We start from the raw sequence: 27,020 nt of genomic DNA on the forward strand, positions 1-27,020 counted from the left end.
CGGTCTGCCCCGGCAGTCCATGACAGATACTTTTCTGTGGCAGTTTCTAAGTACAGGTCATCTTCCACTTCCCTCGTCTATGGTGTGCCACAAGGTTCTGTGCTGGGGCCTTTACTGTTTTTAATATATCTACTTCCTCTCCAGCAAACCAGAGATTTGATGTTCATGTCAAATCTCTGGTTTGGTGCTGCTTTTATCACTTAAAAAACATTTCTAAATTAAGTCCTATTGTATTTCATACTGAACCGGAGATTGTTATTCATGCATTCATTTCATCACGATTGGCCTACTATTATTCACTGTTTACATCTCTAAACAAAAACTCCCTGGAGCATTTGCAGATGGTCCAAAACACTGAGAACTAAGTGCTGTACTGTATGTTTGTAAGTTTTCTCCCCAACAAACACAAAAATGTCAACAAAACGTTTCACACCGTCAAAGGCAACCGCATGTTCATGTCTGTCTGAGAAAAGTGTATAAAGTGTGTAGTGAGGGGTATTACAGCCTTAAAACATCTATAATAATTGTAAAAAAAAAAAATTTGTTGAATACTTCGCGGATTTCGGGGTTATTTTTTGAACCTAACTCCTGCGATAAACGAGGGACCACTGTATACTTTTTCTTCCCTGTGTGAAGCACTTTGTGATCTTTTATCTAGAAAGGTGCTATATAAATAAAATTTTACTTGCTTACTAAGATAAGTAAGTAAGTAAGTAAAGTAAGTCTCAGTTTCAACTGTGAAGAGAAAACTGCACAGGTTTGACAGGATGAGTTGCAGCAAGAAAGCCATTGCTAAGATGTCAGAATAAGACAAAGAGGCTTGCCTGGCCCATGAAACACTGCCACTGGACTACTGAAGACTGAAAGAAGGTATTATGGACCGATGACACGAAGAATCCTTGTACATAGTTGAGTAGGCAAAAGGATGGTTCCATAGTGTGTGGCCTCAGCTGTCAAACATGGAGCGTGATGGTCTGGGGCTGTTTTACTGCATCCAGGGTCGGTGATGTGTACGAAGTGAGAGGAACCGTGAACCTAAACACCTCCCACAGCATTCTGCAGCGCCATGTAGCACCTGATCAAATAGGCTCATATCCTCTGGTATGCACCTATTTGGTCAGGGGTACATCCTACAGCAAAACAATGACCCAAAACATAAGTCCATGCTGTGCTGGAACTAACTCAGGAAAAAAAAGAACAAGATGATGAGCTTGAAAACAAGTGGCCAGCACAGTCTCCAGACTTAAAGCCGATCGATCTGGTTTGGGATGAACTGGACTGAAGAGTAAAAACAAAGCAACCTACAAGTGCCAAACATTTATGTGAACTTCTGCAATAGATATAGGAAGAAAATTCTGAAGAATGTTTGATTTCTCTTGTAGAAAGAATACCACGGGTGTGTTCAGCTGACAAAGGTGGCCACTTTGTGTCACGGCCACAGAGGCTGATCTGGGAAAGTGGACTCAAAAGCAGATGCAAGTGGAGGAGACAACAGATAGATTTTTAACGAAGCTTTATTTACTTTGCCAGCAGGTAGGAGTGTTAATTTGGGAAACAAGGTACATGAACCTAAACGTGATGTGAGGAAAGTCGTGGATCGTGGAATGGGACTGAAGGTCACTGAAACAGAAGGAAAAATGTCAGAGGAGTACTGTGTGAGGCATCGGGGAAGTAATAGAGTTTAATTTTCCAGGCTTACTTGCTCCCAGGTGAAGTGCGACGTGAGGGAGAGGCGGAGAGGTCCAGTTGAGTTTCCAGAAGGGGAGAGGGGAGTTACACGAGTCCAACCTGAGTGATCCAGTGGTTTGAGGTAGTTGTGGAAGCAGGACAGGCAGGTGGAGCAAAACAGAGGCTTAACCCTTTAACAACCTGTTCAACCAAATGGTTAAGCACATAAGGTTTTTTCCATTGCTTGTTTCTTGGTGCGGTGGTTAAAGGTATCAGGGAATGGATCTGAGGGTTTATTAAGGACACAAGGAAATACAAGATTAGCAAAAGCAAGAATTGGCTGTGAAATGCAACAACTTGACCAAGCGCTAACGTGGTTAGCAGATAATCTGGCAAAGACTAGTTGTGAGCACTGAACTTAAATACTCTCAGTGGATCATCATCAGGTGTGAACTGCAGGTGCCTTGATAAGTGTCTCTGACACTATGTAAAAACCCCACAACCACTCACCCAGACCATGACACTTTGAGGAGTCATAAGTTTAGAATACATTTTGGTCTGTAAATTGATTCAATAATTTCTTTTTTAACTCCAATTGCTTAATGCATAATTTTTCAATTTAAACAAAAAATTGAAAAATTGGGGTGTTCTAAAACATTTGACCAGTATTGTATATACTGTAGCTTATTTGACAGTGATGATGCCTGAGAATTTGTACGTTTCAGTTGTTGGTCACGATTTGTCTTTGTTAAGATGTAACATCTTATTGTAATTTTCATTTCTCCCAAAGTGCATTTCAGAGTCATCACACTGGACACCAAGTTGAGACCTGCCAGTCAGCAGGTGAGTGGTTCTGTTCCTCTGGGTATAATTAGGAAATGTACTGCATCAATTTTAATAAAAGTGTTCTGTATTATATGTGTAATAACTTTTTATTTTACTTTTTTGAGTAATAACTGCTACACTGATCACAACAAAGAGAGGAAATACCTCCAACTTGCACAAACATTTGACCAGTAGCATGTAACTAATTAGCGCGAATGTAATATTTTTGATATGCTGCTTAGAGATTGTTAAGAGAAAACTCAGGAGGCAAGAAACACAGACTCAGCGCTTTTACATGTACATGGACGAATGCCCCAACACAGCCTCACACAGTGACGTGTATGAGACGAGTCACGGAGGATTCGCGCGGGGCTTCAGCTTGTTCTTTATTATATAGCATTCCATTCTTGGGTGGAGCATACAAAGAGAAACAACTCCCTATATGTAAACTGAAGATATGTGAGTTCGTTGGCCATATCAGGGTTTGTCCAGCAGCTTCCTCATGCAGTGATCACACTAATGTCACACACACACTAAGTTTAAATGAAGCTAAACACTATAAGAGTACAAACACTTTAAAACAGTAATAGAAAAATACAAATTTCCTTTAACAGAGATGGTGGTGACTTTCAAAGTGGAGCCAATGAGAATCAATAAGGGTATCGATAAGGAATTCGAATCACAAAATTCTTATCAGTTCCCATCCCTATTGATCATTGTCCTAATTTAAATTTTGTACATTATCAGTTAACGCCTGCTAACAAATCAGTAGTAAAAATATGACTTCTTTGGAGACACATAAGAGGCCAACTGTGATGAGTTATAATTTTTTTTTAGCAATGCTCTAATAAACAGCTGTAAAAACAGAAAATAAAAACCTCACCGCATACTCTGTTGAAAAATATTCAGTATCAAAGAAATTTAAAACTATGTTTCATAGATTCAAATTTCTACTAAGTCTGATGCTCCATAAAGAAATAGTTAGACACTAAGAACAAAAATAAATTAAAAAATATAAATAAAAATAATTTTCTCTCTCTCTTTCTCTCTCTCTCTCTCTCTCTCTCTCTCTCTCTCTTTGATTTTCTGCCTTTTAGTACAAAATCATCGAAGTTGAGGTAAGAAAATATCCGCAATGCTATTACAGGTCGTGAACACATCCCCACACACTACCCTAACAACAATCTGTCCCCAGAATTAAGGGATGTGCCAGGCTCAAGCTAACCGCAGGCTTTACTCAATGCATTTTGTCCTTTTAATTCATTTCTAGCAACACTATGAGATATTTGTGTATGTACCCTTGCACACACCTAGCCTCCACCCACTCTGCCTCTAATAAAACCAGGGTTTGGTGGACCAGGGTCTGCGTAGAGCCTGAGGCCACCATAGCCTGGGATATTGTTTAAAGAAGATGGCGCGAGTATGGCAGCCTTGTCGCGAGCTCCCCCAAGCAACAGCTGGTTTTTGTGTTTAATTTTACTGTTCCTTTGTTTCTTCACGAGTAGCACGTGTCTCCTTGTGTACGACTGCCAAGACCGCCGCCTAGACATAAGAGCTGGGCTTTTTCATCATTTTCTGGAGTTCAAGTTTTGCAACACGGGCCCTCCATTTGCAGACCCATTCATCTCACCTGAGACACCTTTGTTCTGGGCGCCTGGAGGCCTCAAACACCAACGCAGAGGGAGAAGACCCAGCGTTCTGGTTCGACTGAGTTGGCGCACTAACAGACCACCGCTCCCCAGTTTATTACTGGCTAATGCGCAGTCTCTGGAGAGCAAGCTATACAAGTTTCGGGCACGGATCTCATTCCAGCGAGAGATCAGTCTTCCACAGGAGCTGCTGATCCAGTTCTACACTGCGGTCATTGAGTCTGTCCTGTGCTCCTCCATCACAGTCTGGTATGGTGCAGCCACTAAACAGGACAGGAGCAGACTGCAGCGGACTGTACGGGCAGCAGAAAGGATCATTGGCGCCCCCCTGCCCTCCATCCAGGATCTGTACCTCTCAAGAACCAGGAAACGGGCAGGGAAAATCATCACAGACCCCTCACACCCTGGACACAGACTTTTTGATCTGCTGCCCTCTGGCAGACGGTACAGAAGCCTGCAGACCAGGACCACCCGACATAGGAACAGTTTCTTTCCCCTCGCCATCTCCCTTCTAAACAGTTGACCTGTCACACTGCTCCCACTGCCAGACTGCAACTGCACCTTATGTACATTCTGTAGTATTCATTCCACTTCATTTCTGTATTCTATGTATATAAGTTTAGATTGGTTATTTATAGTTGGTTTACACAGCTTTGTGTATGTATGTGTATGCATGTGTAATGTGTATATATAGACACGTGTGTGTGTGTGTGTGTGTGTGTGTGTGTGTGTGTGTGTGTGTGTGTGTGTGTGTGTGTGTTTATGTGTGCGTGTGATTTACATTGCTGTGCTTGAGAGCCTCCATCTACCGGAGCAGGTCACAGGAGCTAACTGGGTGCTTAATGATCAACAAGAGCTGGTGGGATTATGCGAACGTGCACCCAGTTAAATAATTTCTGCTCACCGGACCTGGAGTACCCGATGATTAAGTGCCGGGCACTCTGGCTACCGAGGGAATTTACAGCAGTGATTATTGTTTACATTCCCCCACAAGCCGACACTGACCAAGCACTTAGGGAACTATAGATCGCGATCAGCAGTGAGGAAACCGCGCACCCAGAGGTGGCGTTTATCAAGTCCGGGGACTTTAATAAAGGAAACCTGAAGAAAGTTTCACCAAAACTCTACCAACACGCTCTCCTCAACACTCAAGGAAAGCGGCTACTCAACCACTGTTACACCTCCTTCCAGAATGCGTACAAAGCCCTCCCCCGTGCCCCATTCAGCCAATCAGATCATCAATCCATTCTGCTCCTGCCCGCCTACAAGCAGAAGTTGAAACAGGAAGCTCCAACCCTGAGGAACGTGCATGGTTGGTCGGACCAATCAAAGTCCATGTCGCGGGACTGCTTGAGGGCCAGCTAAGCTATAGTGGAGCTGGGGAACTTCCTGACTCTCCGCCACCAGCTATGGCTGCTCCAGCAGTGTCACAGTCCACAGACTGTGTCACAGTCCACAGACTGTGACACTGCTTCAGCAGTGTCACAGTCTGTGACACTTCCCCACAGTCTGCCACACATGGCAGACTGTGGGGAAGTGGGGAACGAGGACCCAAACGCTGGACTCTGTGCGGTGAACAGTGCGTTTATATACAGTGCAGAAAATGAGAATAAATCTCTGTGCACTCCCTTGACTCCTGTGTCGTGTCTTCTCCCAAAAGTAAAAAAGTAGAAGCTCTGAATGCACTCACAGTAAGAAAGAAAAAGGTAGCTTTTTGGAGGATGTTTCTATTTTTGTGCACTGAACCTTGTGTTATATAATTGTGTTATTGTTCTATATTAACATAATGATAAAATAAATAGTTGGGAATAGAAACTTTAGCTTTTTAAAAATTCTAATTATACTCAACTTCAGTGGCGGTCCTATCCACTCCCTCTATTAATTAATAGGGAAGTTTTCACTATCCCTATTAATTATCTTGTTGATCTTTACTGTTAATCTTGTTGTATCTCTATTGTGGTCAGTGCTGTCCTCTATGCTGTTGGTTGAGGGTCACATATGCCAACAGACTAAATAAACTGATCCACAAGGCCAGTAATGTTGTTGGGATGATGCTGGACGCCGTTATTGGTAGTGTCTGAGAGGCAGATGTTGTCCAAGATAAGGACAACCATGGATAATACTATGGGCAGAAATCTGTGCCATCAGAAACTGAATTTGAATAAGTTAAATTCGAATTTGAATTGCTCAGATTGAATCTGAATTGTAACTTGAATAAATGCTTTTAAAAACTGAATATGAATTAGCCTAATTTGAAATTCAATTTATTGGTTTGAAAATGATCACCACTAAATTGAAATTTAATTTTATATTTTGAAAATCAATTCATTTGCTTTGAAACCGTATTTTATCCTTTAAAAATTTAGCTCTCGAATAATTTCAGATTCACTTCTTACCATTCAGTTTCAGTTCTACAATTCAATTTCAGTTCCAAAATTCAGGTTTTTGGGACTTACATCCGGTTCCGGTTCAAGAGTAATCGAGCGCAGATTAATAGAAATACGTTTTACTAGCGGACCGAAAGTGTTACTGACGGGAATCTGCAGCATCTTGAGCTGAATTAAGACTTCAGAAGTCATTTGTCATGTCGAATGACCAGCGGATAAACTCTCAGGTTGGTAATAAATGTATTACATGTATAAGAACAAGCGTCATGTTAACAAATGATAGCCGAACAGTAACTTTTATGCTTATTGTAGCTGTTAGCTAAAAACGCTAATTTAGCGTAGTTTGCCCTGGATTCAGCTTTGACAAACAAATATGATCGACTATTTCTAGTAGAATTCCAAAGTTGTCATCTTCTCAGAGCCCTGTATGCTTGCAGTAGGGAAACATGCAAAACAGTGTCCAAACCTTTGTATTTTAGCTTTATTTATGTCTTACACAGCATTCCAACTCTTTAGCTAACTTAATAACTTTAGCTAAAGTGAATAGTTAGTCTAATTCATTAGTGCAGCATTACTGGATCACCTCAGTTTGAAGTGATATAATATGATATACAACTATCACTGAAACAGCAAACTTTGTAAATAAACAAACAACACTTCTCATTCTCTAAACGTTTGGCCACAGCTGTAAATTACACTATCAGTGCTTGTTCACTCTTGACAATAATTACATTTCTAAATTTACTTTGTGTATTTACAGGTAAACAATATCTTATATTTTATCTTATCTAAATGACTGCTTTGTCTTTGAAAAGGTGAAGAGCCTGAGGCCGGTGGCGGTCCAGTTCTACTCTAATTACATCCTTACGGTGGCTCACAGGACAAGGTCACATTCCTGTCCTACCAGAAGAGAAGAGAAACTTCAGAGTCTTCATGCAGTTCAACCACACCTGTCATATTCTGTATGACAGGGGTCTCAAACTCCAGTCCTCGAGGGCCGGTGTCATGCAACTTTTCCATGTGTCCCTGGTGCAACACACCTGAATACAATTAGTAGGTCATTAGCAAGAGTATAGAACTTGACTGCATGCTGAGGTGGCAACCCCTAACCCCTACCCTACTCAAGTAAATTTAAGTAAATGTATGTATTTGGAAACATATACTTCTAAAACTACTTTTATTGCACCATGTTCATTCACTCATGAGCTGCTGTAACATGAATCAAATGGCTGAATTGCCAACTCAGCATGCAGTCAAGTTCTATAGTCTTGCTAATGATCTACTAGGTGTGTTGCAACAGGGACACATGGAAAAGTTGCAGGACAGTGGCCCTCGAGCTTTGGAGTTTGAGACCCCTGCCGTATGGTGTTCTTGCAGTTTTCTACCCCACAGCATGTCTGACTGCCTGTTCAGCATATGCAAAAATATATGATGAGTTTAAGCATGTGATGACAAAGGCCTTCCATTATGGTGTTTGTCGTCACATGTCACAGTCATCTGGATAATCATTTGGAATAAACAAAAAACTAAAAACTTGTTACTTCATCTTTTATCTTTATTATTATTATTGTTCTTATTTTACATTTTTCATTGTTAGGTGATGTAGGTACAGAGCATGTGAGAGTGGTTAAGTTAATGTCTCTTGTCTAGATGAAGGCACAAGAGGGATCAATGGCAAGGCATAGAGATTCAGTATCTTCAGTCTTCAGTGGGCACTCCATTTCTGGCACAAAACACCTGTAAAAGATGGTCGATTTAGGAGGTGACCCGACAACTTCAGCCTGTCAAACATAGCAATGGAGCAGTATGTTAAAAAAAAATTAAAAAAATAAAAAACTAATTAAGCATGCACTCAGTACCCTAAGAATTATTATGGTAGTTAAACACAGTGATAGTCACATATCATATCACTTCTAACTGAGGTGATCCAGTAATGCTGCACTAACGAATTAGACTAACTATTCACTTTAGCTAAAGTTATTAAGTTAGCTAAAGAGTTGGGATGCTGTGTAAGACATAAATACAGCTAAAATACAAAGGTTTGGACACTGTTTTGCTTGTTTCCCTACTGTAGGGGTCTCTGCAAGCATACAGGGCTCTGAGAGGGTACAAGCAGTGTTGCCAACTTAGCGACTTTGTCGCTATATTTAGCGAGTTTTCAGACCCCCTAGCGACTTTTTTTAGAAAAAAAGTCGCTAAAAAAAACGTGAAAGCGCGTATCGCTTTTACTCTCAACAAGCAGCGGGTGCTGTAACGCAGTCAGTTCTTCTTTTACTCTTTTACTCTTATGCTGTTTTGTGGATCACAAGGTTTAAAACTACTTATAAACACACACACACAAAGTAACTCCACCAGAGTGCCTATTTCGGGTCACTTTTGCCGGTCCAAGCCCGGGTAAAGGAGCAGGGTTGGAACTGTGACATTAAAAAAAACAATAATTGCTAAAAGAAATTTAATTTGTAGTTCTAAATAAACTCTAAATGCATTTAGGACGTTTTTTACTCACTTTATGTCTCTTCCACGATGTTATTTCTCTCTCCAACAACGTAGGTTACAATTATATTAGCATGACCAATTATGCAAATTAGGTGATGACGTCATTTAGCGACTTCTAGCGACTTTTAGGACAACCAATAGCGATTTTCCTTACTGAGGAGTTGGCAACACTGGGTACAAGATGACAACTTTGGAATTCTACTAGAAACAGTCGATCATGTTTGTTTGTCAAAGCTGAATCCAGGGCAAACTACGCTAAATTAGCGTTTTTAGCTAACAGCTACAATAAGCATAAAAGTTACTGTTCGGCTATCATTTGTTAACATGACGCTTGTTCTTATACATGTAATACATTTATTACCAACCTGAGAGTTTATCCGCTGGTCATTCGACATGACGAATGACTTCTGAAGTCTTAATTCAGCTCAAGATGCTGTAGATTCCCGTCAGTAACACTTTCGGTCCACTAGTAAAATGTATTTCTATTAATCTGCGCTCGATTACTCTTGAACTGGAATCGGATGTAAGTCCCAAAAAACTGAATTTTGGAACTGAAATTGAATGGTGAGAAGTGAATCTGAAATTATTCGAGAGCTAAATTTTTAAAGGATAAAATACGGTTTCAAAGCAAATGAATTGATTTTCAAAATATAAAATTAAATTTCAATTTAGTGGTGATCATTTTCAAACCAATAAATTGAATTTCAAATTAGGCTTATTCATATTCAGTTTTTTAAAGCATTTATTCAAGTTACAATTCAGATTCAATCCGAGAAATTCAAATTTAACTTATTCAAATTCAGTTTCTGATGGCACAGATTTCTGCCCATATAATACCTCCCACCTACTCCATGACGTACCGACTAACCACAGGAGCACGTTCAGTGAGAGACTGAGACCAAAAAGCACCACTGAATGACACAGGAGATCATTCCTGCCTGTGGCCATCTCCCTATACAACTCTTCCATCTCACACACTGTAAACACTGCAATATTTACACCCTTTTTACACACGCTCTTTTCTACTCTGTAATATTGTTGTCAGTTTTCTTAATGTTTATTTATAATCCCCTCTGTTAATCCTTGATATTTAAATTGAATGATCTGTATATATTAGTGCTAGTTCTTAAATGTGTAAAATCTGTAACATGATGTATTGTTTGGAGTTTAGTCTGTTACTGCTACTGTTTTTACAATTTCTTCTTGGAGCAACTGTAACCCACATAATTTCCTTAGGGATTAATAAAGTATTCTGATTATGATTTTGATTGTTTTAGGATACATGACCTGCCATTATTCAGTGACACATCTGCTTACCTGTATCTTTTGCTCGTTTCTCCTCCTCTTGTTTTCTCTTTTTTCTAAACTGAGCACCTGATGGCTTTAAACTTTTCTTCTCCACCTTCCATTGGTTTTAATTTTGTACTCCAGTATGAACACCCATCCCCCAACCCGAGGATCACCACAATATAACCTAATAAACCTAAACCTTAGGTTTATTAGGTTACAACTCCAAAACACATGCAAACTCCAAAACACAACGGTATGTGTTTTGGAATTTGTACGTGTTTTGGAGCTTATATGTGCTTTGGAGTTTGTACGTGCTTTGGAGTTTGTACGTGTTTTGGAATTTGTACGTGCTTTTTGGAGTTTGTACGTGTTTTGGAATTTGTACATGCTTCGGAGTTTGTAAGTGTTTTGGAGTTTGTACGTGCTTTTTGGAGTTTGTACATGTTTTGGAGTTTGTATGTGCTTTGTCTCTAGGCACCACCGTACAGACATTACTTTTAAAAATTTACTCTTCGACTGACCCGCTTCAACCTTTCACCGTTTTTTTCCGAAAAAGATATCCACACCCACCACCGTGCTATGAATTGTGGGATAGGTTGGGCCACAAAGGCTACACCGGACCCAGCCTTCAAATCTGGGGAAATGAAGGGCGCATTTGTCGGCCACATTTGGAGGACGTAATCAGTCTTTGACGTAATCAGTCTCCAAATGCGCTCTCCGAAGCGTGCGGCCCCTGAATTGGGACACAGCTTCTGCCTTAGTTTGATTTAAAGCACGTTTAATAATATGAAAAAAAATATATCACGTGTACAGACCCAATTAAAAACATAAGGACTTCTATGCAAGCTTTAATTTTCCAGTTTATCAAATACCACTGAGCAGTGGTATTTCTTTTTCCTCTCCTTTCCTGTCTTTCTTATCTTTCTCCATCTCTGAGTGAAGTTGGTTCACTTTCTTTTCTCTCCCTGTGAAATACAGCAGCTGGACCTTTAGCTAGTAACACGCTGTGTTACTAGTTTGCATGTTTGATGATGTTTTTTGAGCTGATAGAAACTAGTGATGGTAAATTTGATTCTTTTTACTGAATCGAGTTTGAATGAGTCACTCACCAAAGTGAATCGGGTTATTTGAGTCACTGAGTCAGTTGACCAGAGAGTGCAAAAAATTTACATTTTCCCTCAAAGTTAATTTGTTTCTCTTTTCATGTAAATCCTACTGCTAAGATGAGTGATTGAAAAAGAAAAACAACGATTTTTATAGAGCAAAAAAAAAGATTTATAAAGGGAACATTTATTTTATTTATTTATATTTTATTTTATTAGTATTTTCCTCAAATGTGTCAAATATATATTTTCTCATCTAAATGTCCACTGAGCTGTGTGCCAGGGGGCGGTAATGCTCCTTAACATTGTTTGCCAACCAAGAAGAAGAAGAAGAAGAAGAAGCTGTGAGGGAGGGGGTGAGTGAGTCCTGAGTGATTCGTTCATGCTACGATTCAGCACAGGAAGGGAGGGGGTGAGTGAGTGAGTGAGTGATTTGCTTACGCTATGATTCAGCACAGGAAGGGAGGGGGTGAGTAACTCAAATGTGCTGTGCTGCGCATGTTAGCAGAGCGATGCTACTGTACCGAGGAGGTATTGTCTTGATGTGAGCTTTCTACTCAGGGTTTTTTCTTCCAGTTCAGAGCAGAAATGTTTTTGTTAAGAAACTGGCTGTTGTTTTTTTCCACACAAATTTACATACTACTAGAACTACCAGAAAATTAAGTTTAATTAGATGTGTTGTTTTATGCAAACCCTTCTCAAAATCTCTCTCAAAATGACATGTTGTGCAAAGCTTCTGGAAAATATTGCAAAAGTCTTTTGTTTGTTTTTTTTTATTAAGAGGGATTTTTTTTCTTAAAGCAGAAATACATACACTAACATGTGAATCATGAACATTTTTTTCATCATGAACAGTTTTGTGTTCATTTGTTAGTCAATCTACATTAAAATTAACTGTTGTAAAAATAAATTGACCTGTAATGTGTAGACCATTTAAAAGTAATAGTAAGATTAAACGTAAAGATTTAAAAGGGATGGCAAGCTAACCAGTGGTTTGTAATGTTGTTGAAGAGAAATAGCAATTGCTTGGCTAGCACATACTTTCAGCTGTATTTGCCTGTGTTTACTTTGTGTCATAAACACCCAATCCTCTTCAACTGTGTTTAACAGGATTCTAATAGAAACAGAATTGGACAGTGGTTAAATGAAACATCCAATAGTAAAATATTGCAGCTTTCTTACTCATTGAACTCTGAGGCCCGTGAAGGAATGTACAACATAATTGTTTCTGTGGAAGACAATAAATTGCATCACAGGTTCAAGGTGGAGAAATATGGTAAGTCAGGTCTTTAAAAAACCAAGTTTTTATATTCTGTTTCTGAGATTAGTAATGCAATACCATTGCATCCCCCCTCCTGCTATCATGTATATTTTTTCCCCAGTTTTGCCCAAATTTGATGTGACATTAAATGCATCTGACGAAGTGAGTATTGGACAGGAAAAATTCAATATTAAAGTGTGTGCAAAGTAAGTAAGTGTCCTCAGGATCTTCACAAAATTTGAAAGCTGGTGAGTGTAAAACTTATCATTTTGTTTTTTAATCAACAATTATTCAATAGATACAAATATGGACAGCCTGTGCCAGGAAATGTTACTGTTAAGGTGTGCCGACCTCTTCGGCACTGTGTTATCACCAAGGAAATGGCAAAGAAATTGAACATAACGGCCATCTGCCACACAGGGACTAAACAGGTACAGTTTCTTTTTTCTTCTCAAGTAATGTGCATATACAAGCAGACCTCATGCCAGTGCAGAAGGTATCTGTCATGGTCTTGAGTCTGCCGACTCAGTGTTTTGTGTTTCTTTATGCTTTTGTTTATTCTGAGGATGTATTCTGTTATGCTTTGCCATTTGTTAGGTTTCTGTTCTGTGCCTGCCCTGGTCCCACTTCTGTGTTCCCTCTGTCTGTCTATGGTGTCACACTGTCTGCGTGTGAATTTGTCTGTTTAAGTTCAGTGTCTCGTCTAGTTCTCTGTGTCTGTGAGTTTCCTGTTTTATTCTGAAGGTGAGTGTGTTCAGTTTACGTTTCCCCTGTCCCGTCGGCTCTGATTTCTCCCAGGTGTGTTGCCCTCCTGTCTCTCATCCCCTGATTACTGCTGTGTGTACTTGTGTTCTCCTGCTTGTTGCCGGTTCGTCTGTGTTGAAAGTGGTGTAATTTAGTGTCAATGTATAACAACAAAAAAAAAATCGAAAGAAATCACATGATTATAAACTGAATTATCAACTAAACGTCTGTGGTTTATTTTTTCATTCCACAACAACAGCAGGAAAATAAAAATTTGGAAAAGTATGGTACTATTAGAACGAATAGGAAACACGGATCTTTCAAATTTGAAATGCTACATCAGTGCATAATTTGCCATCTGTACAGAGTAGAAAAAATGCTCAGAAGATTTTCAGATGCTCTGAAGGATCTTTACAGTTCGCACTGCCTCAAAAAAGCCCAGAGCATAATAAATCTAGATTTGTGCAGTCTTGAAAGGGGACAAATTATGCAACAATGTGCGATTCTACTTTATTTTTTACGAGCAGATTTTCCAATATTGTACACATCGAAGGGGGTTTTAAAATACCACCATATGAACACATACCACCCTGTGGTTATTTTTTTCTTTTTGCATATTTGTCACATGTACATGTTTGAGATTATGATAATTTTCTCATTAGACAGACATCACATAAATACAAAATGCAGTTTTCGCTGAAAACGCTAAAAACTTTCATTGACTGTAAATCATTTTATTATGGGAGTTTTCCTCATTCATTCTGGTTGGTATTTACATCCCACCTCTGGCCTGTGTTAAAGAGGCATTACAACACCTGGCTGACTAGGTGGCTAACTAACATGTAGCATAAACACCCAGGGCGTTTATCAATATGCGTACTTGTGCGTACTTGCGTTCTCGTGTACTCGTGATACGTCATCAGTCGGAGACCAAGTACTGTTCCAATTCGAAGTACGCATCACGCCGAGAACGCGAAAAAGTCCCGGATGTGTTCTCGATCCGCCCGTTTTATCGAGCATGCATCGGTGTAGACTTGGGACAGCTAAATATCCCAGAATCCCAGCCTGTGCTCGCGTTCTCGGCGGGTACGTACTCCCATGCGTTCTCGGCGGGTACGTACTCACCGAGAACGCGAGTACGTACTCGCGTACTTGGGCATTGATAAACGGCCCCAGACTCCCTGCTCATTATTCTTGGGGACTTTAACAGAACAAAACTCTGCCAATAGAAGCTTAAATTCAGAGAGCACATTAAGTGTCCTACCTACACCACATTAAAAAAAAAATGCTTATCACTCTGTAACCCGTGCTTGTCACGTCTGGTGTGAAGAGAGAGTTTGAACCCAAATGCAGACACAGTCGGTGATGGACTTAAACTGAAAGTGAGCCTTTATTACGGCCAAGCAAAATACAAACAAAAGCTAAGGAGAGAATGACTTAAAAAAAAAAAACTAAAATGGGAAAAACCTAAAAACAAATATAAAGAAACCAAAGACCTCAGACGTGGGACATAGAACCTGGGACCAGGGGAAATGCAGCAGATGATACACAGACAATCCAGGAACAAACAGAAGAAGACAAAGGGCTTAAATACACAGAGGGATAACGAGGGAATGAGTCACAGGAGGAGAGCACAACTGGGAGAAATCATATACAGTGAGACCAGGGGACGCAAAACTGAAAACCCTAACATAACACACAACACTGTCAATGTAAAACAGGAAACATGAGACAGGTACAGGGACACGGACTTGATTCTGAAACAATGAGAAGCACAGACATGACTAGATGTGACACAAGGAACACAGGGACAGAAATCAAGAGACCAGAAACTAAATAACAATAAAATGAAAGATTATTGAAAATCCAAAAACACAAAACGCTCTGTCACAGACCCAGGACCATGACATGCTACTTTGAGACTCTTCCATCGCTGCCTGGTTCATCTTTTCCCAACTTACAGGCAAACTGTAAAACCGGCTTCATCATGAAAACTCGTCAGCCACATCTCACAGCCACCTGCCCCTTCTCTTCCTCCACTTCTTAGAACATGTGAAGATGTAAGATGTAAGGCAATTCTTCAGGAGAAATAAGACAAGCATGGCCACAGGCCCATACAGTGTGTCACTCTCCCGCCTCAAAGTCTGTGCTGATGAGCTGGCTGCCATCTTCACACTGATCTTTCACAGATCCCTGGACCTGTTCCACAATCCACAATTATCCCTGTCCCCAAGAATCCCTCTACCACTGGGTTAAATGACTATAGACCTGTCGCCCTGGACGTCATGCCCTGTGATACACGATCTGTAGTTTGCTTACCAGTGAAATAGGTCAGTGAATGATGCTTTCAACATAGGACTACACTGCATCCTGCAACACCTCAGCTACATATGTAAGGATCCTGTTTGTGGACTTCAGCACCATTATCCGTCAAGTCTTCCACTTCAAACTCACCCAGCTCACTGTCCCGGAATCCATCTGTCAATGACAGATGATATAGTCAGAACTATACAGTTATATTTTTAGTGTTTGCTTTCTTCGAGGGTATTTTAATGTATTTTAAATTCTATTTTGTAAATTACCTGGCTACAAATTCAGTAGTTGATTCATTAGTTTGTCCTCATTATTTATGAATGCTGAATTATTGATAGTTTTATCTCTTTGACTTGATTTCGTTTTGTCCACTGTTATGAATATGCACTCTGGCTAGTAATTTGTCCGATTAGTAACATTGATGGATTCGAAATGGGCTTAACTGATTGTAACCAAGTTCAAAATGTTGCTAAACCTTTCAGTTAATCTTTTTTAAATAATTGATATTTTTTTATTTTGTTGGACTTTCTAGGCAGACAAAACAGGTTGTGCTGCTGTTGCCTTTGAGATGTCAGCTTTTACTAAAATTGACCAAAGAATAATTATAGATGAGCTGAATGTCAGTGCCAAAATGGAAGAGGAGGGAACAGGCAAGTCTTGCGATGCCTTTTTTTCATTTTATTTTAATAGTTAATTTATTAAAATTATGGCTTGCGCATTTGCAAAACATATGGCTAGCATGTTGTTCTAACAATAAAGTTCTATATTCAGGAATTTCACACAAACAAGGAAAGAGAATAAGGATTTCTTATGTCGTTGGAAAGGTGTCTTTTATTGATATGCCCAAGATTTGGGAACCAGGATCAAATGTGGAAGGAAAAGTAAGTGCAATTTTTTTTTCTTCATTTTAGTCATGTTGTTGTGTTCTATAATACAGCATTGTGGTTTGAACAGGTAAAAGCAGTTTACTACAATGGTACACCCATTCCTGAAGCATCAGTGTACCTCTTTGAGGGAGCAACCTGGACATCACCCTTGCTACAAAATCTGACAACTGACAGTAATGGTGTTGCCTTATTTTCACTCAGCACAAATAACTTCAATGAGGATATCATATTTCAAGTAAGACAGTAGTTGAACTCAAACAGTCTTTAAGTCAACATTTCTAAGTCACATCACATGGAAATTCATGTCACATTCCTGGAAAGCTAGACATAATATGGTTTCTGATATGCTGCTCCTCCAAGTTCCTACAATAGTAATTATTTGCCATACTTAAATGTTTAGATCCTTACATATTACATTGCTTCTAATTGAACTTATATTTTTTCTATAATTCAGGCAAGCCTGGTACCAACACTGAAATACCCTGGACATAGAACTGCAACATTTCAGACTGGATTTCACAGCTTGCCTAAATTCCAACTTCTCCAACAACCTTATGTTAAAACAGCCAGCTCGCTAGAAGTGAAGAGTAAAGATAAACCCCTTCGCTGTAATAAGGAAGAGAATATATCTATTCAGTACACTGTACTAGGAAAAGCCCCAGGATCCATGGATGTGATGTATCTGGTGAGTAATATCTTGACACAAGTTCTCTCACCCAGACTAATAACCAAATATATACAAGATTAATTTCTTGAAAATTGTCTTAATATCATTTATTGATAACTCATGACTTGAAAGAATACTTAAACATCTATTAGTTGTACATGGAGGGACATGAAAAATATTTCCCCTTTTTGATTGTGTTGTTGTTATTTACGTGTTTCAGATCATCAAACAAATTTCAATATTAGGCAAAGATAACCTGAATAAATACAATATGTAGTTCAATATCACTAGCCACACCCAAGAATGATTACTGCCAGATTGTTGAATGAAGAAATAGATCTTGTCTGACAAAGTGAAGTAGGCTAAAAGACCTTAGGCAGGAAAACATCATGCCAGATGAACCTAGAACAACATTTAAAGAACTGCAGAACTTATATGTATAAAGAAAGAGACTGGGCAAAAATGGCATCCACGGTGGGGTTTCAAAGCAAACACCACTGCTGAGCAAAAAAAACCACAAAGGCTCCTCTCACATTTGCCAAAAAACATCCTGGTGATCCCCGAGACTTTTGGCAAAATATTCAGTGGGCTGACAAAAGCTGTAACATTTGAGTCCCATTACATCTGGCATAAAACTAACACAGCGTTTTATAAGAAGAACATCAATCAGACATGGTGGTGGTATTGTGATGGTTTGGGGCTCCTTTGTTGCTTCAGGACCTGAACATCTTGCTGTAATGGAGGAAACCAGGAATTCTGGTCTCTCTCTCTGTCAGGGTTAAAACCAGAACATGACATGGACCCAAAAAGCAGATTCAACACAGAGGCGAATCCAGAGCATAGGAAGTGTGGCTCAACCCAAAGGAGGAAAACAGATACTGTGGAAAACTACTGCCACTCACCCAGACCATGACACTCTCTCTCTTCTTCTGAAATACTTCCCTTGTAGTTTGAAACTTGGCAAATGGAGTTTAAAAAAAATGGAGGCACAAACTCACAGGTGTATTTCTGGGGCATAACTCATTCTATGTCATTTTCTTTCCGATTCTTCAGGTCTTGTCCAGAGGAGCCATTGTCATGCAAGGATTTAAACTGATTGAAATAAAAGATCAAAGAGGTATCAAAACATTGGCTCTAATCATGAATTCATCCAATTCTAATTCTATATTAATTTTAATTCTATTGTAATATTACACTTAAAGTTTACACAGCCAAAGACTTTTAGCAGTTTTTTAAATGGGCATAGAAAGTTTGCTGATTGTTAAAAGAAAACCGAAAATAGCTTTTGTTTGTTCACTTTTCTGTTTCAGTGAATGAGGGTGAGGTGTCCTTTAAATTGAGAATTTCTCCTGACATGGCACCAGTCGTCAGGATTGTAGCTTATGCTGTACTCGACAGTGAAAATGTGATTGCCCACAGTGCTGACTTCTCCACAGAGAAATGCTTCAGTAACAAGGTATGTGGTGGTGTAAACTGTGTGCAGCTGTGTTAAATATTTTTCAGTGTAAGTTAGGTTTAAAGCATGCCTATTATATGAACCCATAACGTACAAAAAACAAACTTCAATCCCAGTGACATGGAGTGGGCAGTGAGTACCACACCTGACTCCAAAATCCACATGAAGGCTAATTAATAGTTTCTATGTTATACAGGCTTGAACTTTTGTTCTTTTAAAAAACACTCAAGTTTAGGTGGTCTGATGTATGCTTTGTGTGTGTTAGGTGTCACTGGAGATTACGCCTTCTTCAGCTGTCCCAGGAGAAAAAACCAGCATGCAGGTGATGGCCCTGCCACACTCTCTGTGTGGTGTGAGTGTCATCGACAAGAGTGTCCACATCAAGGAGCCTGGGAATATTCTGGATGCAGATAAGGTAACTGTGGTCTCAACCACAGCATACATCCTTTACTCTCAGTCTCTTCTAGTTTGATACATACCAGAGATATTAAGATATGATATTAGGATATTAAACAAAATGTTGGATTAAGTGAGTAAAACTTAAACTTACTTAATTAGATAATCTGAAGATTTTATACATACAGTTTGTTGTATCTTGGTGACCATTGAAATTTAAGTTATTTAGAGAGGGGCTTCCTATCAAATGGCCTGGAGCTTTTCCAAGTGGCCCACTTTCAAATCTTGCTTCCAAATTGGTTTTGTCAGTCACCCAGAATTTATGTTCTTTATGTCCTGTATTTTTTTGTTTTTCTTTTTTCACTGCTTACTACTGCTTAATACAGGTCATTGTCATTAAATATATTGTGAAAAACATCTGTACATATAACATGATTAAAGTACATGTGGAGGTATGGCACAGACGACACAGGAGCTGTAACTTTCCGACTTTATTCATCTCCAAATTACAACTGGACACATTGTGCCAAAAACCAGAAGAACCCCTCCTCCCGACCTGGGTGTGAGCGGAGCCCTCTGGTGGGCCACCACACATGCCCCCCCTCCAACAAAGCCCGGGGCTTAAGCAAACGGCCAGAACGGCTGAACCGGGGAGGTGGAGAACTGGCTGTGAGCCCACTAGCTCGGGCCGAACCTGCCATAGGTTCCTTGATCACCAGCGGGCGCGGGGCGCTCTCTGAGGAAGGGACAGAATACAACAGTCCGGCTGTAGATGGGCGGCCACGGTGAGGGGCCCGGGTTTTTGTCATTATCCCTGACAAAAACAAACTGAGAGGAGTCCAACGATTTCGGAACAAAAACGTCAGGCAGGCAGTGGTGCACGGGGCCCGGAACAGAAAAGGGAACCCCCAGGGGGTGGGAAGACAGCACAGAGGTATCGAAACATGGGGGGGGCTCTAAGGCAGAGAGGGCGTGGACGGAGACGAAAACGCGCCGGCGCCACGAAAGGGGAACGACCGGTCGCAGGCGACCGGTAGAAACGTCACAAAACAAATGTGGACTGCCCTCCCACACCAGCGTGTCCTCCAACACAAGGCCCGTCTGCGCGGAACGAAGTGCAAGGACATCTGGGTCGGCGCACTGCTCAGCGGCCATGGCGGCGTAGTCAACGCTGACGTACACGGGAGAAACCAACACACGGGACAGACAGTCAGCGACCCGGTTGGACTTACCAGCCACGTGCTGAATGTCCGTCGTAAACTCTGAAATGGCCGCTAACTGGTGCTGTTGGTGCGCGCTCCAAGGGTCGGAAATCTTGGACATAGCGAAGGTCAAAGGCTTGTGGTCGACATACGCGGTGAAACTGCGACCCTCTAGAAAAAAATGAAAATGCCGCATCGCGAGGCGTTGATCCAACAACTCTCTATGGGAAACGCTGTACTTGCGTTCAGCGTCACGGAGCGTGCGACTGAAAAAGGCGAGCGGCTGCCAGACACCGGAGAGGCGCTGTTCGAACACGGCGCCCACTGCAACATCTGACGCATCAGTGGTCAATGCGATCTCCGCTGACGGAAACGGGTGGACCAGCAGGGCGGCATTGGCCAGCGCTGACTTCGCCGCGGAAAACGCTTGGACACGTTCTGAGGACCAGTCAACAGGATCTTTATCTGTCTTACCTTTTAAAGCTGCGTAGAGCGGCTGATTATAAAAATTGATCATTCCCAAGAACTTCTGCAATTCCTTAACCGAGGCGGGAGGCGGAAAAACCGCGACAGCCTGGACCCAGTCCAGCAATGGAACCACACCATCAGCGGAAATGCGGTGCCCCAGGAAATCCAGGACCAGTAATCCAAACTGACATTTAGATGGGTTGATGATCAGCCTGTGCTCCGCCAAACGCTGGAAAACCTGGCGCAGATGTGACTCGTGCTGGCTCATCAAACAGCTGGCCACCAGTATATCATCCAGGTAGATGAAAACAAAAGGCAGGCCGCGCAAAACAGAGTCCATCAGGTGCTGAAAAGTCTGCGTGGCACCTTTCAGCCCGAACAGCATGCGTAGAAACTCAAACAAACCGAAGGAAGTGATGACGGCAGTCTTAGGAACGTCCTCGGCGCGCACCAGAACCTGGTGATACCCCTGCACCAGGTCAATTTTCGAAAACACCGAGGTACCAGCGGTCGGAAAAGTCCTGAATGTGTGGAATGGGGTAACAGTCATTCTCCGTAATGTTATTTAAACGCCGAAAATCCCCGCACAGACGCCACCATCCGTCCGATTTGGGCACCATGTGAAGTGGAGAGGCCCAGGCGCTGTTCGAGCACTGCACAAAGCCCAGGCGCTCCATGGCCGCGAACTCCTCTCGAGCGACGGACAGCTTCGTGGGGTTGAGGTGGCACGCGCCTGCAAACACCAGGGGCCCGACCGTGGGAATGCAATGCTCAACCCCATGCTTCGTTACAGTGCTGGAGAAATTAGGAACGGACAGCGATGGAAACTCCAACAACAAACGGTGGAACACATCCCTGGAGGCCACTAAATAAGCCCGAATGAGGGGGTCGGCAGTCCGGGTAAAACAGGGGAGTGAAGAGAACGACAGAACATCGATCAAACGTCTATGAGCGACATTGACTAACAGACCATGAGCGCAGAGAAAATTGGCGCCCAAGATAGGCACAGAGCTGGCAGCAATGACAAAGTTCCACTGGAAATCCCAACCATGGAAGCTAACAGTCACCAACCTTTCTCCGAACGATCCGTCTTCCTGGGCCGGAAAAGAGCAGGGTGGAAGGCAACGACGCGCTCTGGCGCCAAAACACCAATGATAGAAGCAGAAGTCTCTCCAGCGGTGTCGTCATGTAGCTATTCCCGCCATCAGCGCCAGATCGGCCGCTCCGGGGAAGGCAGGTGGAGGTGCTGTTGGCGGGTCCATAGCTAGGGTTTGGAAGGTGCGGGAAGCCAGGAGGATGCGGTCCGCTTCTTCCGCCAGGGAGCGGTAATCCCTCACTGCCAGAAACGGGGAGTTGGCAATGCCGGTCCTCACGGCCACAGGCAGCTGTCAGAGGAAGAGATGGATGAAGAGGAATCCCCTGTCCTCCGATCCGAGCAAGGACAACATGCTCTCCATCAGTTCAAGAGCCGTGCCCCCACCCAGGCCAGAGAGGGAGAGAAGCTTCTCGGCTCACTCCGCATCAGAGAGGGTGTATCGCCGCAGCAGCAGCTCCTTCGGGGCAACATATTTCCCGTGTGCGGGTGGGTCCCGGAGGATGGTCATTGCACGGCGGGTGGCTAGCGGGTCGAGCGAGGCCACCACATGATGAAACTTTGTGTCGTCAGCCGAGATGCCGTGAAGAGCAAACTGAGCCTCCACGTTCACGAACCACGACGGGGCATCGTGGAGCCAAAGGTCCGGCAACTGAAGCGCCACGGCAAGCATAGCCGCAGCAGGAGGCAGAGGACTCCCCGGTGCATCCACGGTGAGGCCAGCGTCATCCTTGGCCTGCGACATGTTCAAATCTAGGGTCACCAATGTGGAGGTATGGCACAGACGACACAGGAGCTGTAACTTTCCATTCCGACTTTATTCATCTCCAAACTACAACTGGACACATTGCGCCAAAAACCAGCAGAACCCCTCCTCCTGACCTGGGTGTGAGTGGAGCCCTCTGGTGGGCCACCACATACACGTTATTGATAAAATTATCATTTTGACAGATAAATATTTCACTTTCTTAAACCAAAACATTATTTCGAAGTGTATAGCTTTGAACTGTATTTTTTCTTTTCAGATATTTTACTTGCTGCCTCTCAGGGAATTATCCTATATCCCATATCAGCTTGAAGAACCTAGCATATGCTTGAACGTAAGAACAAGAAGATACACCTCACATTTTCCTGATATAGACAGTGCCTACACAGTTTTCAAGGTAATATATTCATATTTTTCATGAGCATGTTCTTGTGTTTGACTAAAGACTTTGCTTCTTGGTCTGAAAAATGAAGCCAATTCAAGCTAGTGCCTCAAACCTTGACTCTTTCAAGTTATCCACAGGGTGCATAACCCTTAACCCTACCCTTAACCATAACCTTAACCCTATCACATAGTGTTTTCCAAAGCGTTTCATGATCAGAAAGTACATGTATAGATTCATTCCATCCAGCTCTCATGCCTCCGAATGTGTAACATACCGACGATTTGTCACATGCGTCGGTAGGTTACGTGTTGGGATGAGAAAGTGTTGTGTACATTTTCATTAGACTAGCCCTCCAGCTAACAGCACAACTCCAGAACAGAATAAGAACCACCACAGCCAGCTGCAGTCCAAGACATTAACTTGCAGAGTTGTCTAATTAAGGTACAAAAGACAGTTGAATGGCAGAGAGGTCTGCCATTGCAAGAACCTCCACACCCTGCGGGTACTGTCAAGATCTAGATGTGTGCCAGGCAGGAAGAGGACCCAAGTGCAGGACTCTGGATACAAAATATGAACTAAAAGCTGCTTTATTGCTGGGAACTACAAACTAACATACAACACACTAGACTCTTGGCAAGGCAATGCATGAATCAGGTACATGGAACTAGAAAAGAGACACTAGGGAGCAAAACATGGAGTACACAGCACAAGGAGGAACATGACGGGAAGACTGACGTGACAAGGAATAGAGAAAAACTGAGGACTTAAATACAAAGGATTATGAGAGGGATCACCTGGAAAATGCTGCTGGGCATAATCTAACTGACGAGACAAGAGAAGCAAAACTGAACACAATGCACACGAGACAAGGACTATCGAAAACACACACTGAGACTCAGACAAGGACACAAACTTGACACTACAACAAGGGATAAATAGAAATTGAGACACATGAGAGACTGGGGAGACAAAGGATGAAAGACACAATAGAATGTGGGAACAGGTAAGGGAGACAGAACACAGACATAACAGAGATGAGGAAGAGCAAGAGTAAGGGACAGAGAAAGAGACAGAGGCAGACACAGACAGAAGGAAAACATGGAGCAAGAGAGGGAATAAAGAGAGACATGACTGGGGAAACAAATAAACACAGAGGACAAGAATGACTCTCACAGGAAACACAGGGACAAGAAAAGGACACAAAAGGAATCCAACAAACAAGAAACCATGAACCAGAAATAGAAGAAACTCGAGATTAAACTGTACAAAGCTTGAACTTAAATCATCTTATTAAAGCAAAGGAAAGAATCATGAATCTAAAATAAACTTAAAACACAGATCTTTATGCTCAGTCTAGTGTAGTTTCCACTGTTCTAATATCAGTTGCGATATTGTAAACATTATTACACATATAGACACATGCGGAAATGACTTTTCTCTTCCTATTAAGTAGAAGTAACAAGGAAAGGCACTAATTACACTCTTGTCATTGATTTAATTAAAACATATTATAGAACATACCTTTTTCATATTTATTAACTTAATCTGTCCAAACAGTGAGGTCCATAGGTTTTTGGACTATCACTCCTTTTTTGTTAGGGTTAGTGTTTGTTGTAATTTTGTAATTTGTTGTAATTATCCTCTGCACTCCACCACAGTAGAGTTTAAGTCAAATATTTATGATGTGACTGAAATGTAGACTTTCAGCTCTAATTCAAGAGGTTTATGAAAAGTATTATGTGTTATTGGATAACATAAATTATTACTTTTTCAACATTCTAGGTTTCATTTTTTTTATATCAGTAATTTAAAAACATTTGCCATTCCTAGTTTTATTTCGTATAATCACCACTGCCAGTGAAAAATACACCTGGCATGAGAAAAATAGGCAATAAAAAAGATTTATACATATAAGTAGATAATAAATATAATGGTCTTTGTTTCTTGAGCTGCCAGCGGTGATGTTTGTGTGTCTAGAGTGTAGGACTGAAGATGGCAACAAACCTGCTTATCCGAACTCCCTCATGTGTGAAATTTAAGGGAAGAGATTACCATCACAACCCCTATGGTGACATTTTATTTATTTTCTTTGTTGCTTCACATGTTTCAAATGAAAAGGTTGCCATAATTAAAGCAGTATGTCATGGCTGGTCCCTGACTCTGATAACATGGTTTCCTTTCAGGTTATCATGTAAGACCCCTGGCTGGACAATTTACAGCACAAATGAGTTTCAGAGGACATGGCTCTCCGGAAACAACAGGTGCCTCAGCTCCACGTATAAAAACTGTACGGACTTTCTTCCCAGAGACTTGGATATGGGACCTGGTGGATGTTGGGTATGTTTTTGTTTCTTTGGTTTTGGCTTGTTATTTGTTTGTTTTTGTTTTTATTTTTGGGGGGTGTTTTGGTCACGAAACGGGAAAATGAATTTGCGTACATATAGGAGTATTTATTGGCATGTGAACTTCCTGAAAATCAGCTAAATGTCTTTGTTAAAAGCTTTTTGGGGAAAATATTTTTCATGTTTAGAATTCTGTTCTTTACAGTTACAGTCGCTTGCTTCTTCATTAAGATGGAGTTTTACATTCTACAACAAGACTGTTGTGGCTGCTTTACTGTCATTAGTACACATTGTTTTTGTTGGTTAATCTGTGTAATGTAGGTTTGAACACCTCACAGTTTGCATTTTTTTTGTAAATCTGCTAATTCAGAGATTCTGGAATAAAGGATGTGTCCCTCACTGTTCCTGACACCATCACCACCTGGGAGACAGAGGCCTTCTGTTTGTCCTCTCAGGGTTTTGGTTTGGCTCCTCGTCAAGAAGTTAAGGTCTTCCAGCCCTTCTTCCTCGAGCTCACCATGCCCAATTCCATTCTTCGAGGGGAGCACTTTGAATTGAAGGCGACTGTCTTCAACTATCTGACCAGCTGTATAATGGTAATTTATGGTTAACTTACAGTGTTGGGGAGTAACGGAATACATGTACCGACGTTACGTATTTAAAATACAAAATATGAGTAACTTTAGCCTTGCGACAGACTGGCGACCTGTCAAGGGTGTAGCCCGCCTCTCGCCCTATGACAGCTGCATGGGATAGGCTCCAGCACCCCCCGCGACCCTGAAAAGGATAAGTGGAAGCGAATGGATGGATGGATGGAATATGAGTAACTGTATTCCATTACCGAAAAGGCCGGAAAAGGGTGGAGTGCCCACTCCGGGTCAGGGACGAGACCCTGCCCCAAGTGGAGGAGTTTAAGTGGAGGAGGCCCCGGGGCAGACCCAGAACACGCTGGAGAGATTATATCTCTCGGCTGGCCTGGGAACGACTTAGTGTTCCCCCGGATAAGCTGGAGGAGGTGGCTGGGGAGAGAGGGAGGTCTGGGCTTCTCTGCTTGGGCTGCTGCCACCGCGACCCAGGCCCCGGATAAGCGGAAGAAAATGGATGGATAAAATGGATGTATTCCATTACAGTTACAATTTAAAAAGGTGGTATTCAGAATACAGTTACTTTGTTGAAATAAATGGATTAGACAGTGGTCTTTTCCTGTTTCATATGTTAGGCTGTCCCCTCTCTATTTCTGGTAATTCCACGCCGGTGGAAACCCAAACAAAACACGCATTAAGAGGCTCTAATGCCTGTGTCTCAATCTCGTGGCCCATATCACCCCTACTTGCAGCCCACATAATGACGTGAAGAAATATTTTTTAAAAATTATTATTCAAAAAATTATTTAATATGAAAGCAATAGGCAGAGTGTTACAAGCCTAGCCCTAAAGAATGTAGCCTCATGGGCAATGTAGCCCAGTTGTAAGTAAGCTATTAAGACTCGACTGTACACGGTGTTCGTGTTTTCCTCCAAAACAATACGTTCTGTTGGAGCAGCCTTTCAACGCCTCTCTCTGTCTCTCACTAGCAAAGCTGACACAGACAACAAAGTAAAGCTAGTTTTCGGCTACGAGCCC

General features: G+C 41.6%; 1 protein-coding gene across 1 annotated transcript in view; it reads left to right on the forward strand.

The window, feature by feature from the left end:
* Positions 1-27,020, forward strand: part of LOC134641576 (alpha-2-macroglobulin-like) — an 87,025-nt gene that overhangs the window by 40,181 nt on the left and 19,824 nt on the right. Inside the window, exons 4-19 of the mRNA XM_063494050.1 lie at positions 2,459-2,511; positions 3,591-3,611; positions 12,529-12,694; positions 12,801-12,885; positions 12,978-13,110; positions 16,269-16,386; positions 16,508-16,617; positions 16,691-16,858; positions 17,078-17,308; positions 18,344-18,407; positions 18,601-18,746; positions 19,012-19,161; positions 22,931-23,068; positions 25,034-25,124; positions 25,240-25,393; positions 25,769-25,994. Coding sequence (XP_063350120.1) covers positions 2,459-2,511; positions 3,591-3,611; positions 12,529-12,694; positions 12,801-12,885; positions 12,978-13,110; positions 16,269-16,386; positions 16,508-16,617; positions 16,691-16,858; positions 17,078-17,308; positions 18,344-18,407; positions 18,601-18,746; positions 19,012-19,161; positions 22,931-23,068; positions 25,034-25,124; positions 25,240-25,393; positions 25,769-25,994 — 2,054 coding nt within the window. The remainder of the gene's footprint in view (positions 1-2,458; positions 2,512-3,590; positions 3,612-12,528; positions 12,695-12,800; positions 12,886-12,977; positions 13,111-16,268; positions 16,387-16,507; positions 16,618-16,690; positions 16,859-17,077; positions 17,309-18,343; positions 18,408-18,600; positions 18,747-19,011; positions 19,162-22,930; positions 23,069-25,033; positions 25,125-25,239; positions 25,394-25,768; positions 25,995-27,020) is intronic.

This window comes from Pelmatolapia mariae, linkage group LG14 (genome assembly GCF_036321145.2).
Source record: "Pelmatolapia mariae isolate MD_Pm_ZW linkage group LG14, Pm_UMD_F_2, whole genome shotgun sequence".
In the NCBI taxonomy this organism is placed as follows: Eukaryota; Metazoa; Chordata; class Actinopteri; order Cichliformes; family Cichlidae; genus Pelmatolapia; species Pelmatolapia mariae.